Source organism: Balaenoptera ricei, chromosome 12 (genome assembly GCF_028023285.1).
Source record: "Balaenoptera ricei isolate mBalRic1 chromosome 12, mBalRic1.hap2, whole genome shotgun sequence".
NCBI lineage: Eukaryota > Metazoa > Chordata > Mammalia > Artiodactyla > Balaenopteridae > Balaenoptera > Balaenoptera ricei.
In genome coordinates this window covers 63221721-63241457 of record NC_082650.1, presented here as the reverse complement: position 1 = coordinate 63241457, position 19737 = coordinate 63221721, and the positions used below count along the sequence as shown (strand labels likewise).

Here is a 19737-nt window from a genome sequence, read left to right as displayed (position 1 = left end):
TCCTGGACTTGATTGACTATTTCCTTTTCCATATTAGGGAAGTTTTCAACTATAATCTCTTCAAATATTTTCTCAGTCCCTTTCTTTTTCTTTTCTTCTTCTGGGACCCCTATAATTCGAATGTTGGTACGTTTAATGTTGTCCCAGAGATCTCTAAGACTGCCTTCAATTCTTTTCATTCTTTTTTTCTTTTTTCTGCTCTGCAGTAGTTATTTCCACTATTTTATCTTCCAGGTCACTTATCCATTCTTCTGCCTTAGTTATTCTGCTATTGATTCCTTCTAGAGAATTTTTAATTTCATTTATTGTGTTGTTCATCATTGTTTGTTTGCTCTTTAGTTCTTTTAGGTCCTTGTTAAACGATTCTTGTATTTTCTCCATTCTATTTCCAAGGTTTTGGATCATCTTTACTATCATTATTCTGAATTCTTTTTCAGGTAGACTGCCTATTTCCTCTTCATTTGTTAGGTCTGGTGGGTTTTTACCTTGCACCTTCATCTGCTGCGTGTTTCTCTGTCTTCTCATTTTGCTTCACTTACAGTGTTTGGGGTCTCCTTTTCACAGGCTGCAGGTTCGTAGTTCCTGTTGTTTTTGGTGTCTGCCCCCAGTGGCTAAGGCTGGTTCAGTGGGTTGTGTAGGCTTCCTGGTGCAGGGGACTAGTGCCTGTGTTCTGGTGGATGAGGCTGGATTTTGTCTTTCTGGTGGCAGGACCGTGTCCAGTGGTGTGTTTTGGGGTGTCTGTGACCTTATTATGATTTTAGTCAGCCTGTCTGCTAATGGGTGTGGTTGTGTTCCTGTCTTGGTAGTTGTTTGGCATAGGGTGTCCAGCACTGTAGCTTGCTGGTTGTTGAGTGGAGCTGGGTTTTATGTTGAGATGGAGATCTCTGGGAGAGCTTTTGCCTTTTGATTTTACGTGGAGCTGGGAGGTCTCCGGTGGACCAGTGTCCTGAACTCGGCTCTCCCACCTCAGAGGCACAGGCCTGACACCCGGCTGGAGCACCATGATCCTGTCAGCCACAAGGCTGCTAGTGTTGGAGGGTCTCCTGCAGAGGCGGGGGGTGGCTGTGGCTCACCGTGGGGACAAGGGCACTGGCAGCAGAAGTTCTGGGAAGTACTCCTTGGCGTGAGCCCTCCCAGCGTCTCCTCACTGTGGTTTTGATTTGTATTTTCCAGGTGATTCGTAATTTTTTCATGTACCTGTTGGCCATTTGCATGTCTTCCTTGGAAAAATGCCTCTTCGGTTCCTCTGCCCATTTTAAAATTGGATTATTTGCTTGTTTGTTTGGTTTTTGTTACTGAGTTATATGAATTTTTTGTAAATGATGGATATTAATCCCCTATTCATTACATGGTTTGCAAATAATTTCTCCCATTCTGTAGGTGCCTTTTAATTGTGCTATTGTTGCTTTTGCTGTGTAGAAGCTTTTAAGATTGATATAGTTCCGCTGTTGATTTTTTCTTTTGTTATTTGTGCTTTCAGTGTCATATGCAAAATATCAGTGCCAAGACCAATATCAAAGATCTTCCATCCTATGTTTACTTCAGGGCGTTTTATATCAGGTCTTATGTTTACTCTTTGATCCCTTTCAAGGTGATTTTTGTGAGTAGTGTAGGATAGGCCCAACTTTCTTTTCTGTGTATGGTTATCTAGTTTTCCCAGCATCACTTGTTGAAGAGACTGTCCTTTCCCCATAGGCTGTACTTGGTTCTCTTGTCATGTATTGATTTCTCAAGGTGTAAAGTTAGATTGTTTCTTTGCAATTTTTCCCATTTCTTAATATCTGCATTTATTACTATAAACTTTCCTCTCATCTGCTTTTGCAGCATCCTATAGGTTTACATATGTGTTTTTATTTTCATTTGTTTTAAGGTAATCTTTGATTCCCATTTTGATTTCTTCATTCACCCATTGGTTGTTCACGAGTTTGTTGTTTAGTTTCTATATATTTGTAGATTTTCCAGCTATTTTGATTGTTATAAGTATAGCTGTCCCAGCTTCCTTTTGATTTCCACTTGCGTGGAATATCTTTTCATCCTTTCACTTTGAGTTTATGTGCATCCTTAAAGTTTTCTTGTTGGCACCATACAGTTGGGTCTTGTTTTTCATCCATCCAGCCACTTATGTGCCTTTTGATTGGTGAATTCAATCCATTTATATTTAGAGTAATTATTAATATGTGAGGACTTATTAATGCCACTTTATTAATTGCATTTTGGTTTTGTATTTCCAATATTTTTCTCTTTCTGCCTGCATTTGTATATTGGTTATTTTCCATGGTGGTATGCTCTTTTTCCCCCTTTTTTGTCTTTTGTGGATCTCCTCCAGATTTTTGTTTTATTGTTACCAAGGGGGTTATGTGTAAAACATCTTACACATAAAAAAGTCCAATTCAGGCTGAAAGCAACTTATTTTTACTCCCTAATGTGTCTACCATTTTGCTCCTCCCTTTATATTATTGATGTCACAATTTACCTCTTTTTTGTTGTATATTTATTAACAACTTATAGCATCTATAGTTACTTTTCCTTCTCTTTCATTTAGCCTTTATACTATTGTTGAATAGTTAACACACCATCCTACTACAGAGTTATAGTTTTCGAAGTCTGACTGTATATTTCTCAATTTGGCCAGTGTATCGTGTAATTTTGAATGTTTTCATTTGTCTGATTAGCCTGTTTTCATTTCAGCTTGAAGAACTCCTTTAAGCATTTCTTGCAAGGCAGATGTAGTCGTGGTGAACTCCCTTAGATTTTGTTTGTCTGGGAAAGCCTTTACTTTACTTCTCCTTCATATATGAAGGATAATTTTGCTAGATAAAGCATTCTTGGCTGACCATTTTTATCTTTCAGCCCTTCAAATATGTCATTCTGTTGTCCCCTGGCCTGAAGAGTTTCTGCAAAGAAATCTGCTGATAGCCTAATGGCAGTCCATTGTAGATTTAATTCGTTTTTTATTTTTTCCCTGCCTGCCTTTAAAGTCTCAGAGAATGTCTTTTTGCATTGAGATAATAGGATTGTCTATTAGCTTTGTAGACTTGTATATCCAAGTATTTCCTCAGATTTTGGAAGTTCTCAGCTATTATTTCTTTAAATTAACTCCCTGTCCTCCCCCTTCTCTGTCTGGAACCCTGATTATTCTGATATTTGCCTTTTTGATGGATATTCATAGATCACGTTGGCTTTCTTTGCTCTTTTTTAATCTAAATTCCCTCTTCTGTCATTTCAAAATTCCTGTCCTCCAAGTTACATTTTTTTTTCTTCCATATAGTCAGGCCTGCTGCAGATTTTCTCTATTGCGTAATACTTCAGGTCATTCATTGAATTTTCAGTTTCAGAATTTTGTTTGGTTCTTTATAATAATTTTAATAGTTTCCTTTTCTTTAATAAAGAAAAGGAAATAAAGAAATCATTTTATTCCTGATTTCATTGAATTGTCTTTCTGAGTTTTCTTGTAACTTGTTGAGTTACTTCAGAACAGCTAATTTGAATTCTTTATTAGTTAGATCATATATTCTGCACCTTGTAGCTTGGTTGCTGGAAAATACTGTTTTCTTTTTGTGATGCTGTATTTCCTTGGTTTTATTTATAGTTCTTGTGGATATGGGTTGATGCTGTCACATCTGAAGTAGTAGATACCTCCTTAACTCTGCTCATGCCCTCTGCATATGACATATTATCTTTATAGTGTTGATATTTGAGTTTTTTCCCCTGTGAAGCTATATCTGCTCCAGTATACATCTTATCCCCTGTGGGCAGACTTTTAAGCTTTTATGTCTACTTGGCTTTTAACATTTCACCAGGTTGGCTGTTGGAAACCTCTTTTGTTTCTCAGAATGTGGCCACTATAGCTCAGATTTGTGGTTTCTCACTTACTGTGAGAAACCACTGACTGTGGTGGCTTGTTTTCTTAGTGGGCTCCCTGTTTACCAGCACACATTTCTGGAGGTTCACTCTGGAGTGAGCACAAGGAGCCAGCAGCACAGTGGAAGGAGGTGTGGGTGATAGCACTGAGGTGTATTGAGAGTGCCCACATACCTAGTTGAGCAATCTCAATGGGTGGTGTTCCAACAGGCTCATGGCTGGAGTGCTACCCCTTTAATGCTATTCGAAATTCTTTTCTTCTCTTTGCCATCATCCTCCCTTCCCTCAGTTGTGAAGCTCCCACCTTAGTACTCCAGGTGCTGGTGAAGAGAAATGGGCTTCTCCAGCCATATCCTGCCCAGCTGGGGTAGCCTGTTACCCACTGCTTTCTTTTTCCCATGAAGGAGAGGTTACCTCCACTGGATAAATCAGCCTTGTTCAGTGTTTCCTTGGGGGAGGAGCAGCACCAGTAAAGTTTCTCATAATTCCTTCTGTTTGACCAAATTCAAGTCCTTTTGTGAAGGCTGGACTTCTGCAAGTTTTCTTTCATGCATGAGTGCCTGCCAGGGTTAGCACGTACTCAATTTTTGCCTGATAGCAGCCAGTGGGGGTCTAGGCAGATTTGCTGGCCCTGCTGGTTTGGCAGCCCTTAGAGAGGTTTGTCTGTTTCTTACTTGCTACACTGTTGGGGGAGATTCCTCACAGGTCCCTTGGAGTGAGGTGCTAGGTCCCAAAATACCCACAGAGGTGATTCATTTATGTAAGGATATCTAATTAAAAAGGGGGATATAAAGGAGGACCGTCTTATGCCACCATGTTGCTGATGTCACTTCCTATTATACTTATCATTATTAGGCAAAGAATAATTTAACTATAAAAATAGTGAACACAAAACACTATTTTGGTCCATGGAACTATCACGCTGACCCTGGCATTTTTTTAATTGAAGAAGACAGTCAATGAAGGCTATTTGAATTGCTATATGGTTGAATGTGCTTTGACTTCTTTAACCTTCATATTTTTCCTTTGATATAAATGGCCTCATTTTTATTTTTATTGAATTGCTCTGTGAGGGAATGATACTTTTGTATCTCACAGTACAAGCTGGGTAATTATTTGCTTTACCGTTAAAGTGTCATGTATATAAATATTAGCAGTTTAACCTTTTTTTTTCCTGGAAAAGAATGACGAAATTAAAATGAAGTATTAATGTTATATTTAAATTCCAACCATTATATTATAATAATGTGTCAGATAGCAGATAGAAGCCACTGATAGATATGTATCCTTTTCAAGTCTTTAAAGTATCACAGATGAGTACCTTTTTTTTAAATAAAATTTTCAAAAAACATAGTGGGGTATTCAGAATAATGGCCCCAAAGATGTACACATTCTAATGGCCAGAATCTCTGAATATATCGTCTTACAAGGCAAAAGGAATTAAGGATGCAGATGCATAATTAAGGTTGCTAATCAGTTCACCTTGAGGTGGGACTAATCTAATCATTGGAGTCCCTAAAAGTAGAAGAGGGAAAAGAGAGAGTCAGAGATAAGTGATCTTAAAAGGACTCAGCTTGCTCTGCCTGCTTTTGAAATGGGGTTAGAAAAGTCATGAGCCAAACAATGTGGTGTCTTCCACAAGCTCAGAACAGCAAGGAAACAGCTTCTTCCTTGGAGCCTCTAAAAAGGAATGTAGTTCAGTGCAACCCCTTGATATTAGCCTAGTGAGACCCATGTCAAATTCTGACCTATAAAACTGTAAGATAATACATTTTCATTGTGTTAAGCCATTACATTTGTGTTCATTCGTTGTGGTAGTAATAGAAAACTAATACACTTAGCAAAACATAATTCATTCTATGTCTTTAAAATTATCTTCCCTTTCCTTCAGTTTAGCACTAAATACTTACTGCGTTTCTACCGTGTCCCAACCTTATGTTAGATTCTAGGGACAAGAAGAAGAAGAAGTCGCATATCTTGGACTTCCCATTGTTTTCTTCACTGGTACTTCAAAAGCACTAGATGGAAACTAATATTAGAATATTTTCTGAAGGTGGAAATTATCAGTTTTTACAAGGCCACAATTATCTCTGTATCTCCTGCCTTTAAAATTTGTACATAAAAGTAGAAGAAATAGAACTTACAGTAAGATGAATTAGATTTTTGACGTTTAAATTAACATCTAACACAATGTCATAAATTTTCCTTTTAGAGTAATTGTATTAAGTTTAAAATGCATATTTATAAATGCAGATTGGTGATAGTTTCATATTGCTATAGATAACTGAGTTTAGTTCTACTGATTGCTTTATCTCTTGGGAGTGTGCTGGGTTTTTCTTGTTTTTACGTATGCCTTGTAATTTTTTCTTGAAAGCTTGTTGTCTTTTGTAGGTCCATAGAGACTGTAGCATGTAGCTTTCATCTCTGGAAAATGGACATGCCTCTCTTTCTGCTAAGAACGTAATATGGGCATTTCTCACTTCATTTGTTAAGAAGACTGTACTATCGCCATTGACATGTTCTTCTACTTTTATCAAAAATCCAATGACTATGTATATTTGTTTGGGTTTATTTCAGGACTCTATTCTGATCTGTTGATTTAATATGTCTATCCTTTCATCAGTACCACCCTGTCTTGATTGCTTTAGCTTCCTGAAGTCAGGTAGTATGATTCCTCTTTGTTCTCTTTCAAAATTGCATTGGCTATTTAATTCCTTTGCCTATTCATATCAACTAGTCCGTATCTTTAAAATATCCTGGTGGAATTTAGAGTGGGATTGCCTTGAATATATAGATCAATTTGAGGAAAGTTGACATTTTAAAAATAATAAGTTACCACTATTGAACAATAACAAGTTAAATATTCCATTCCATAAACGTGATGTATTTTTCCATTTATACAGGACTTTAAATTTTTTTTAACTTTCTTTAGATTTTTATAATTTTCAGTGTACAGATTCTGTACATATATTTTTACATTTATTTTAAGTATATTTTTGGGGGGTGTTATTATAAATGATACTGTTTCTTAAATTTTTATTTTTTTGCCCATCAAAAGTGTATAGAAATACTATATATTTATATCTATATCTTGTATCTTGTGATTTTGATAAACTCAGCTTATTAACTCTAGGAGCATTTTTGTGGATTCTTTGTGTTTATAGACAATTGAATGCAAATAAAGACATGTTTGTATCTTCCTTTCTAATCTGTATACCTTTGTTTCTTTTTCTTGCCTTATTGCACTGGTTTGGACTTCCGATGTTATGTAGATATAAGTGGTAAGAGAAGAGGATATACTTGACTTGATTTTGATCTTAGGGGAAAAGAAGTCTTTCTTCATTAAGTACTATATGAGTTCTAGGGTTTTTTTAATGTCATTTATCAAGTCAAAAAAGTTCACTTCTATTACTAGTGCTGAGAGTTTTACCATGCTGAGTTTTATCAAATGCTTTCTTTCTGTACCCATTGATAAGATCTTAAAATTTTTTTTTTCAAATTCTTTTCATTCTGGTAAAATACACATAACATACAATTTACCATTTTAACCATATTTAAGTGTACAGTTCAGTGATATTAAATACATACATAACACTGTAAACCATCACCCCCATCCATCTTCATAACTCATGTTCATAACTGAAACTTTACCTATTAAATGATAACTCCCTATTCCCCTCCCTCCACCTTTGGCAACAATCATTATACTTTCTGTCTCTATTATTTTGTATCTAAGCACCTCATATAAGTAGAATCATACAGTATTTATCTTTCTGTGACTGTTTTATTTCACTTAGCATCATATGGGTTCATCCATCTTGTAGCATATTGCAGAATTTCATTCTTTTTAAAGATTGAATAATATTCCACTGTATGTAGATACCACATTTTGCTTATATATTCATCTGTTGATGGACACTTGAGTTGCTCCCACATTTTAGGCATGTGAATAATGCTACTATGAACATGTGTACAAATATAAATATCTCTTCAATAACCAGACTTCAACTTCAATTTTTTAGTTATATACTTAGATTGGAATTACTAGATTACGTGGTAATCCTGTGTTTAATTTTTTGAGGAACTGCTCTACTGTGTTCCACAGCAACTGTACCTTTTTACATACTTACCAACAGTGCACAAGGATTTCAGTCTTTCCACATCCTTGCCAACAATTGTTTTCTGGTATTGTTTTTTTTTTTTTAATAGGAGCAAGCCTTATGGGTGTGAGGTAGTATCTCATTATAATTTTGATTTGCATTTCCCTAATGATTAGTGATGTTGAACATCTTTTCATGTGCTCATTGGTCGTTGAATATTTTCTTTGGAGAAATTTCTGTAAGTCCTTTGCTCATTTTTAGTCTGGTGGTTTATTTTTTTTATTGTTGAGTTTTAAGAGCTCTCTCTATACTCTGGATGTATTAATCCCTTGTCAGATAAATGATTTGCAAATATTTTCCCCCATCCTGTGGGTTGCATTTTCACTCTGTTGATAGTGTCTTTTGATGCACAAAATTTTTAAATCTTCATAAAGTCCAGTTTATTTATTCTCTATTTTGTTACCTGTGCTTTTGGTGTCATATCCAAATAATCATTACCAAATCTGCTGTCAGGAAGATTTTCCCCTATGTTTTCTTCTAAGAGTTTTGTAGTTTTAGGTCTTACATTTAGATCTGTGGTCCATTTTGAGTTAACTTTTTTTTTTTTTTTTTTAATTTATTTATTTATGGCTGTGTTGGGTCTTCATTTCTGTGCGAGGGCTCTCTCTAGTTGTGGCAAGCGGGGGCCACTCTTCATCGCGGTGCGCTGGCCTCTCACTGTCGCGGCCTCTCTTGTTGTGGAGCACAGGCTCCAGACGCGCAGGCTCAGTAGTTGTGGCTCATGGGCCCAGTTGCTCTGCGGCATGTGGGATCTTCCCAGACCAGGGCTCGAACCTGTGTCCCCTGCATTGGCAGGCAGATTCTCAACCACTGCGCCACCAGGGAAGCCCTTGAGTTAATTTTTGTGTATGGTGTTAAATAAGGGTCCAACTTAATTCTTTTGCATGTGAACATCCAGTTTTCCCAGCACCGTTTGTTAAAAAGACCATCCTTGCCCCATTGAATGGTCTTGGCATCTCTGTCAAAAAAGATTTGAACATATATGCAAGGGTGTATTTCTGGTCTTTATTCTATTCCATTAGTCTATATGTCTTTATGCCAGTACCACACTATGTTGATTACTGTTGCTTTGTAATAAGTTTTGAAATCAAGAGGTATGAATCCTCCAATTTTGTCCTTTTTCAAGATTATTTTGGCTCTTCAGGATCACATGAAATTCCATATGAATTTCAGGATGGGTTTTTCTATTTATGCAAAAAATGTCATTGAGATTTTGATAGGGATCACATTGAATATGTAGATCACTTTGAATAGTCGTGACATTTTAACAAAATTAATTCTTTCAATCCATGAACATGGGACATGCTTGCATTTTTCGTGTTGTCTTTAATTTCTTTTAGCAATGTTTTGTAGTTTTCATTGTACAAGTCTTTCACCTCCTTAAGTTACTTCATAAGTATATTTTCCTTTTTGATGCTATCGTGTTTGAATTGTTTTTGAAATTTTCAGATTGTTTGTTGTTATTGTATAGAAATGAAACTAATTTCTGTGTGTTAATTTTGTATTCTGCAATTAGGATTAATTCACTTATTCTAATTATTTTGTGTATGTGGAATCTTTAGAGTTTTCTGCATATAAGATCATGTCATCTGCAGAGAAAATTTTACTTCTTTCTTTCCAGTTTGGATGCCTTTTATTTCTTTTTTTTTCCTAATTGCTGTCTAGAACTTCCAGTACTGTGGTAAATGGAAGTGGTGAAAGTAGACATCATTGCCTTGTTCTTGATGTTAGAGGAAAAGCTTTTAGTCTTTCACTGTTGAGTATGCTGTTCACTGTAGCTGTTTCATCAAAAGCTTTTGTTATGTTGTGGTATTTTTTTTTCTATTCCTAGTTGTTGAGTGCTTTTATGAAAGAGTGTTGAATTTTGTCAGATGCTTTTTCTGCATCAATTGAGATGACCATTTATTTATTTTTCCCTTCATTCTGTTAATGTGGTATATTACATTGATCAACTTCCATTTGTTGTATCATCCTAACATTCCAGGAATAAACCCTACCTAGTCATGATGTGTAACCCTTTTAGTATGCTGCTAAATTCAATTCGCTAATATTTTTTTGAGAAGTTTTGCATCAGATTCATAAGGGATAGTAGTTTGTACTTTTCTTGTGTCTTTGTCTGACTTTGGTATTAAGGTAGTGCTGACCTTATAGAATGAGTTGGGAAATATTCTCTTCTCTTTGGTTTTTGGAACAGTTTGAAAAGGATTGCTTCAGTTCTTCTTTAAATATTTGGTAGAATTCACCCATGAAGCCATCTGGTCTAGGGCTTTTTTTATGGTCAGGAGATGTTTGTTTATTGATTCAATTTCCTTAATAGTGATAAGTCTATTCAAATTGTTTATTTCTTCATAATTCAGTCTGGGTAGGTTTTGTGCTTCTAGGAATTTGTCCATTTCATCTAGGCTATCAAATTTGCTGTGTAAAATTGTTCCTAGTACTCTTTAGTTATCATTTTGCTTCTGTAGAATCAGTAGTAATATCCTCACTTTCATCTTTGATTTTAGTAATTTGTGTCTTCTCTCTTCTCCTCTTAGTTCATCCAGCTAAAGATTTGTTGATTTTGTGATCTCTTCCAAAAAACAAATTTTGATTTCATTGATTTTCTCTATTGTTTTTCTGTTTTGTGTTGCATTTATATCTGAGCTAATCTTTCATTATCTCTTTCCTCTGCTAGCTTTAGAATTAGTTTGTTCTTTTTCTAGTTCCTTAAGTTGTAAAGTTGTTTATTTGAGATTTTCCTTGTTTGTTAAATGTAAACATTTACAGCTATTTGTTTACCCTTTAGCATCACTTTGGCCACATCCCATAAGTTTTGGTATGTCATGTTTTTGTTTTATTCATCTCTTAAGTGTTTTCCAATTTCCCTTGTGATTTTTTTCTTTGATCCATTGACTGTTTAATCTTTAGTGTTTAATATAGTTACTTATATGGATTGATTTTCAAATGTTGAATCTCATTTTTCATTCCTAGAATAAACCCCATTTGGTGATGATTTATTATCCTGCTTCTATATTGCTAAATCCTGTTTGCTCATCTTTTTAAAGGATTTTGTGTCCTTTTTCATGTGAGATGTTTGTCTGTGGTTTTTCTATTCTTGATGTCTTTGTTTTTTGTCATCAGAGTAGGTTATGACCTCATAAAATTAGTCAAGATGTCTTCCCTCTTGCATTTTCTGGAAGAGATTGAGTAGAGTTGGTTTTTTTTTTTTTTTTCTTACCTATTTGATAGAATTCACCTGCGAAATCCTCTTGGGCTGGTGATTTCATTATTTTTTTAACTACAAAATAAATTTTATTAATAGACATAGGTCTGTTCATGTTATCTATTTATTCTAGAGTGAGTTTGGGTACTTTTATGTCTGAAAGAACTGGTCCATTTCATCTAATTTGTTAGTTTTTTGGGCAAAGAGCTGTGTGTATTATTTTTCTTATGCTTTTAAAGTATATGGCATCTATATAGATGCTGCCAAAAGATTTCTGTTTCTTTTCTCCTTTTTTTCCTGTCAGTATTTATAGAGTTTGATTATTATTGTTGACTCTTTCAGGGAACCAACTTTTGGTTTCATTGATTCTCTGGAAAAAGAATGTGTTCTGCTGCTGTTGAATGGGCTATCTTATAAATGTCAATTAGTTCAAGTTCTTGATAGTATTGTTCAGATCTTCTTTATCCTTTCTGATTTTCTGCTTGTTTTATCAGTTACTGATAAAGCAGTTTTGAAGTCTCCAAGTAGAATTGTGGATTCATCTATTTCTCCTTTCAGGTTTGTCAGTTTTTGCTTCATATATTTTGAAGGTCTTTTTTTAAGTACATAGACATTTAGGACTATTATATCTTTGGGGATAACTGAGTCCTTTGTTATGAAATAATCCCTCTTTATTGCTGGTAATATTCTTTGTTTTGAAGTCTATGTTGTCTCACATTGCTATAACAACTCCAGCTCTCTTTGATTAATGTTTGCCTTGTATATCCTTTTTCATTCTTTTACCTTTAACTTATCTTTGTCTTTATACTTAAAGTGGTTTTCTTGGACACAACATATGGTTAGGTCTTGCTTTTTTAAAATCCAATCTGAAAATTCTGTCTTTAAATCAGTATGATTAGACTGTTTGCACCTAATATGATTTATTTATATAGTTGGATTGATTGAAATCTACTATCTTTTCAGTCTCTTCCTATTTCTTTTTTTTTTTTGATGAAAGTTCCTAATAATGCAATTGACAAGGAAATTTAGTTATTTCTGAGATATACATTTTAAAGTAATAACTAGAATTATGACTTATAACACTATACCAGAACATATAAGATTTTTAGGAATTTCATACTTTTTATGATTACATTTAGTGTCTACTATTTGCTTAGTATTTATTTTTTTTTCTTTTTTAGTTGATAACCTAAGGTTTACAAAATATACCTTTATGTGTAATGAGTCTACTTGCAAATAATACATGCTTCATATGTAGTATAAGGACCTCACCACAGTATATTCCCAGTTCTTCCTTCCCATACTTTTTGCTAATGTTGTCATAATTCTTCTATTAGAAAAGGCACTATACACTACTCCTATTATAGACCAGAGCTTGGCAAACATTTTCTGTGAAGGACCAGGTAACAATAAATATTTTTTTATTTTTATGTACCACATTGTTTTTGCTACCGCTCAATTCTGCCACTGTAGTGTAAAGGTAGCCATAAGCAAAGTGTAAACAAAGGTGCAGAACACTTGCCTTGCAGAGGTCAAGATTTGGTTCATGGGCAATGTGTTGCTGACCACAGCTTCAAACATTTGGTCATGTTATAAAGCAATTAAAAGTAAAAGAAAAAGAGTGTTTATTTTACCTTCATTTATTACATTTCCAATGTTCCTCATTTTTTAGAGTAAATCCAAGTGGATGTTTGGTATCACATTCATTCTCCCTCAGAAATTTCCTTTACCATTTCTTGTAGTACTGATCTGCTTGCAATGAAGTTTTTTACATTTTGTTTGTATCTTTTATCTGAATGATACTTCATCTGCTACAGAATTCTCAATGGGCAGATTTGGGGATATTTTATTTGGTTTTTTTTTGGAACTTTAAAAATATTATGCCATTGTCTTCTGTCTTTCATGGTTTCTGATAAGTATGCTGTAATTTTTAAACATCTTTTTATATCTTAATTTTCCTGCATGTATCTGTCTTTTTTCTCTGACTTTCTATGCAATGTTTTTTTCTTGGTTTTTGATTTTTAGCAGTTTTAATATATTTTTGGTTGTTTTTTGGTATTTAGCCTTCTTCATGTTCTCTGAGCTTCTTGAATTTCTTGCTTTGTGTCATTAACTTTGCAAAATTCTTAGCTGTTATTTCTCTTTATATACCTTTTACTTCTGAGCTTTCAATTACATGTATGTTAGAACTTTGATATTTATCCCAGAGGTATTGGATGCATTGTTTATTGTTTTTTGCCCCCAATCATTTTTTCTAATTACATTTCTGTTACGATAATTTCTTGTGACATACTTAATTACCTGACTCTTTCCTCAGCTCTGCTGTGTCTGTTCATAGTCTGTTGAAGGCATTCTTCATCTCTTTTAATGTTTTTTTCATTTCCAGCATTTCTATTTGATTCTTTTAGTTTTCATCTCTCTGCTGATACTTTCCACCTGACCTTACATGTTGACTATCTTTCCTATTAGATCTTTTAACATTTAATCATAATAGTAATTTTAAATTCCTTGTTTAGTGATTTCAACATCTATTTCAGATCTGAGTTGGGCTCTATTGATTGCTTTGAATGTGCATTATTTTTCTTGCTTTTTTATATGTCTTATAATTTGTTTTGAAATTGTCATCCTGCGTAATTGTGTTTATGCCTGGAAATGGGCTTGCTTTCTTTCTATTAAATCTTTAGTTTGAAAGAATGTTTGAGATGTTTGAAAGAAGCACTAAGTTCCCTATATATAAAAGAAGCTATCACAAGCTCTGTTGAGGTAAACATAAACAAATTTACTTACTGTTTTACTGTCTTCTTGTTATTAAATGTCTTTTGTAATCACTTTTTGGGGGAGGTCTTACTCTTCATAATTCATTCTCTCGTGTATACTTTTTAAAACAGCCTTTTAGGTTATGAACTGAATTTATTCCCATTTTACAAATGTGAAAACTTAAGTAGACAAACTTACCTAAAGTTAAACATCTATTAGATGGCAGAATTGGGACTGGATTCTCCAGGTCTATCTGATTTCCTACCTGTGTTTTTAACTATTACCCTGTTCAAAAGCATTTAGCTTAACAAAAATACCGTTGGGTATCAGTTATATTGAAGATCCTGTGGTAAGTGCTGTGGAGGGAGGATGTGATCATTATGAAGTGTTCTGCATTTAATATGCTAATATTCTAAGAATGGACTTTAAAGAGTATCCCTTTTCCCTTAGCAATTGGAGTGGTAGAAATACACAGTAATAGATTCTATTTATAAATGATACTTGGTTGACATATTTTAGAGAAACCTTTTGGGTTACTGTGAAGGATTCATTAACATTTAAATGGGCCAGTTCTCCTTAGGAGTAGGACCATCATTGGCTTGGTTCCCAGGCCATTACTTATTCAAAGCTCATGAGTGACACAGCCCAAAAGACACTGTACAAAGATAAATTGGATTGTAGAGCACAATATGGGGGTATAATTCAACATGTAGAAGTGACAATTGACTGAAACACAATAATAGGATAAGGAAGAACAGGGAACATTCTCCCCAAGCCTTAGAGTATACCTTCAGCAAGGATAGGGAGGAAGAAAAAAATCACTGGATAAGAACAAGTTGGTAAGGTGTTTAGAGAATCAGAATACTGGCAATGCTGTACAATAGAACTTTCTGTGATAATGAAAATATTCTATATCTGTGTTTGCCAATACAGTAGGAACTATTACCCATCTTAAATTCACTTTCAAGCTAGAGGACTTCCCAAGCATTGTCCACCTGGGATTTAATCCACTGATTCTGAGGGCTGGTTTACTTCTCCTAATTATGAGTAGGGCAGACTGACTTCCTTTCTCAGTTACTTCCCTGACTTCACATTTTCACTTTATTTTAGACAGGTAATTCTTTACTCTCTTCAGCTCTTTGGCTTTTGGAAGTTTTTTGTTCCCATATCTTATTTAAGAATTTGTTTTCGTTGGGAATGTTGGTCTAAGTAACCTAATCTACTATTAGAAACAGGAATCTTGTTTTTAATTTCCTCGAAGCATGCCGTGTTCATAATTTTCCTGAGCTCTATGGCATAATCTTTCTTTTGTATGTTTCTCCTTTATGTTTTCCCATGTTCTTTTTCACCATTTTTTTTTGCAGGATTTTTTCTTAGGTCCCATGTTGAGAAAATTTTTATTGTCACTTTTCATTGGTGATGTTCTTCTTATAAACTGGAGAAATAGGCAGCTTGAGTGTTTGATCAGTTGTCTTCAGACACTTTTCTCATCAACATTGTTTTTCCATATGACTGCTTTCTTAGGTAGCCAAAATCTCCCCTGAAGCCCCATATATTATAGATTCTTTTTTCTATCTCTTTGTGTTCTTGTTGCTATTTTTATTTTCAGATTGTATAGGGGACAGATATCTTTTTTTTTTTTCTGTTAACTTAACCTAGAAGTTCTGTTTTGTCTTTAGATGGGACTGCTGTTTGTACATGACATAGTTAACACAAAGTTTAAGTCTTAAAATTTAGTTCTCTGCCAGTTTCTGACCTTGCCTTTTCTGTATTTCCACATGCTTGTCTTTTGATAACATTGCATTTTCCTCCTTGTCTGAAAGAGTCTGTTAAATGATTTAGAAATTAGTACCATACTTTTAGTGGCCTCTTGCTGCTTTATGTATGTAATGAGGCTTTGGATTAGTTGATTTCAAAGATTTCCCTCTCCAGTTAGTAATTTCTTTGCAGGCTTATTGTTTCTAAAACTTTCTTTTTGTAGTTTATCAGTTTAAAAGTAAGTAGGTACTACAGGGATAAACTGTAATTTAAAAAATGTCTTGAATCTTCTGTTAAGTGATATTGATCCACACAAAAATCTGCACATAAATGTTTATAGCAGCTTTATTTATAATTGCCAAAAATTGTAAGAAACCAAGATGTCTTCAATAGGTAAGTGGACAAACTGTGGCACACTGATACAATGGAACATTATTCAGCAATAAAAAGAATGAGTTGTCAAGTCTTAAAAAGACGTGAATGAAACTTAAATGCATATTTCAGAGTATAAGAAATGTCTGAAAGTGTTACTTTATGATTCCACCTACATAACATTCTGGAAAAGGCAAAGTATATAGAGATAGTAAAAGGATCAGTTATTATCTGGGTGATTGAGGAAGGAGAAGGAGGAGGGATTAATAAGAGGAGTACAAAGGGTTTTGAGGGCTGTAAAACTATTCTGTGTGATATTTAATAGTCGGTTCATGACATTATACATCTGGCAAAAGCCATAGAACTGTACAATACAAAGAGGGAACCCTAGTGTAAACTGTGGACTTTAGTTAATGATATATACCTACATTGGTTCATCAGTTGTAACAAATTTACCACACTAATGTAAAATGTTAATACTAACAGAAACTATGTGGCATGGGAGGACGGTGAGTAGGAGAGGAGAAGATAGAAACTCTACTTTCTGTACAATTTTTCTGTAAATCTAAAACTTATTCTAGAAAGTAAAATCTACTAATTAATTAAAAGATACCGATGCCTGATAAAAAGTTTAAAGTATTGAGTATACAAAGTAATCAAATAACCATAAGTGGTATCTAAGTAAATAACAAAACAACATTATTTGAGAATATGTTTCTTTTTATTGTTAACAATTTGGTCCTTACTCTGCCGTATTGTTTTTTTTTAACAATACCTATATTTTTTACCAATACCTTTATTTTTTTAACAATACCTCATTTCTGTTCCTGTGTTTATTTTTCTTTTCTTTTTGGTTGTTTCTATTAGGTGTACTAGCCCTATCTTGGTACCCACCTGACTCAAATGATGAGAATGGAGAACCTACTGATAACTTGGTACCAGCTATTTTGGATAAAGCTCATAAATATAATCTGAAGGTATTTTATTTAATTTATTTTATTGAGATGTAATTGACATATAACATTAGATTGGTTTGTGTTCAACATAATGATTTGATATATGTATATATTGTGAAATGATTATCACAGTTAGTCTAGTTAACTTCCATCACCACGCATAGTTACAATTTTTTTTCCTATGATGAGAATTTTTAAGTTCTGTTCTTTTAGCATCTTTTAAATATACAATACAGTATTATTAACTATAGTTATCAAGCTGTACTTTACATCCTGGAGGCTTACTTATTTTATAACTGGAAGTTTGTGCCTTTTTTAACTATCTTCACCCACTTCACCCACCCCCTATCTCAGGCAACTACAAATCTGTTCTCTGTATCTATGAATTGGTTGTTTTATGTTTTACTTTTTGTGGGGTTTTTTTGTTGTTGTTGCTTTGTTTTGTTTTTGATTCCATATATAAGTGAGATCATATGGTATTTGTCTTCCTCTGACAGACTTATTTCACTTAGCATAATGCCCTCAAGGTCCGTTCATGTTGTCACAAGTGTTTTGTTTTTTTTCCTGTTTTTGTTTTTTATTTTGTTTTTTGGCTGAGTAGTATTCTTGTGTGTGTGTGTGTGTGTGTATCCACCAGTTTTCTGTATTCATTCATCGTTATGGATACTTATGTTGTTTCCATTTCCTGGGTATCATAAATAATGATGCAGTGAACATTAGAGTGGGTATCCTTGAGTTGTTGCTGATCATGGAGGAAAAACAGTCGACTCTTCTCCCTTGAGTATGATTTTAGCTGGAGGCTTGTGATACATGGCCATTATTTTGTTGAAGTACTTTTTCTCTATACGCACTTTGTTGAGAGTTTGTATCATGAATGGGTGTTAAATTTTGTTGAATGCTTTTTTCTGCTTTTTTGAGATGATCACATGACTTTTATCCTTTATTTTGTGAATGTTGTGTATCACATTGATTGATTTGAGGGTGTTAAACCGTCCTTGCACCCCTGGAATAAATTCCACTTGATAACAGCATATGATACTTTTGTTGTATTGTTGAATTCAGCTTATTAATATTTTGTTGAGGAGTTTTGCATTTCTGTTCATCAGGGATATTGGCCTGTAATTTACTGTGGTGTCTTGACTGGTTTTGGTGTCAGGGTAATGCTTGTCCCATAAAATGAGTTTGGACGTGTTCCCTTCTCTTCTAATTTTTGGAAGAATTTGAGAAGATTGGTATTAATTAATTCTTCTTTGAATATTTGGTAGAATTCACCAGTGAAGCTGTCTGATTCTGGATTTTGTTTGTTGGCGGTTTTTGATTACTGATTATCTCCTTTCTAGTAATCAGTCTGTTCAGATTTTGTTTCTTCATGATTCAGCCTTGGAAGGTTGTATGTTTCTAAGAATATATCCATTTGCGATGTCAGTGGAGTATTAAAGTTCCCTATTATTATTGTATGGCTGTTTTACCCTTTAGGTCTGTTAATATTTGCTTTTATATTTGGATGCTTCTATGTTGGGTGCATAAATATTTACAAATGTCATATCCTCTTATTGTATTGATCCCTTTATCATTATGTAATGACCTACTTTGTTCTTTGTTTCTTATTACAGTCTTTGTTTTATGTTCTTCTTTGTCTTATGTAAGTATTGCCACCCCAGCTTTCTTTTGGTTTCCAAGAGCATGGGATATATTTTTCCATCGCTTCGTTTTCAGACTGTGTGTTGTACATCTAAGTGAGACTCTTGTGGGTAAGATATAGATGACTTTTAAAAAATCTGTTTAGCTACTCTCTGGGTTTTTTGCTTGCTTGTTTGTTTGTTTTCCCAGAATTTGTCCATGTACACTTAATTATTGATAGATATGGAGTTATTGCCATTTTGTTTATTGTTTTATAGCCGTTTTGTAATTTCTTTTTTCCTCTCTACTTCTCTTGATCTCCTACTTTGTGATTTGATGATTTTCTGTACTGGCAGTCAGATTCCATTGTCTTTATCTTTTGTGTACTTAATCTAGGTTTTTTCTCTGTAGTTACCATAATGCTGACATAAAACAATTTATATTTATAATAGTCTGTTTTAAGTCAATAACAAATTTGGTAACAGTCTAAAGCTCTACATTTTTACTTACCCCCATTTTATATTTTTGAAGTCACCATTTACATCATCTTATCTTGCATATTCTCTATCAAATTATTGCAGTTATAGTTATTTTTACTGTTTGTCTTTTAACCTTCATACTAGTGCTTTGTATAAGTGATTAATCTATCACGTTTACAACATTAGGTTTTTCTAAATTTTACTGTGTGTTAATTTTTACCAGGGAGATTTATATATTTGTAATTTTTTCCTGTTACTGACTAGCACCCTTTTGTTTCAGCTTAAAAACTCCCTTTAACATTTCTTATAGGACTGGGCTATTGGTCATTACCCTATGTTTTATTTTTCTGGAAAACTCTTTATATCTCCTTTAATTCTGAAGGATAACTTTGCCATATAGAGTATTCTTGGTTGGCTGTTTAATTTTTTCAGAGCTTTAAATATATCATGCCACACCCTTCTACAATTTTTCTGCTGGAAAATATGCTAATAGTTTTTTGGGGATTCCCTTGTATATAAGAAGTTGTTTTTCTCTTGCTTCTTCATACAGTCTGTCCTTGCCTTTAACTTTT

The 19737-nt window shown here is 34.0% G+C and overlaps 1 protein-coding gene across 1 annotated transcript in view; it reads left to right on the top strand.

The window, feature by feature from the left end:
* Positions 1-19737, top strand: part of MANEA (mannosidase endo-alpha) — a 70247-nt gene that overhangs the window by 15723 nt on the left and 34787 nt on the right. The window contains exon 3 of the mRNA XM_059941562.1: positions 16978-17087. Within this exon, the coding sequence (XP_059797545.1) occupies positions 16978-17087 (110 nt within the window). The remainder of the gene's footprint in view (positions 1-16977; positions 17088-19737) is intronic.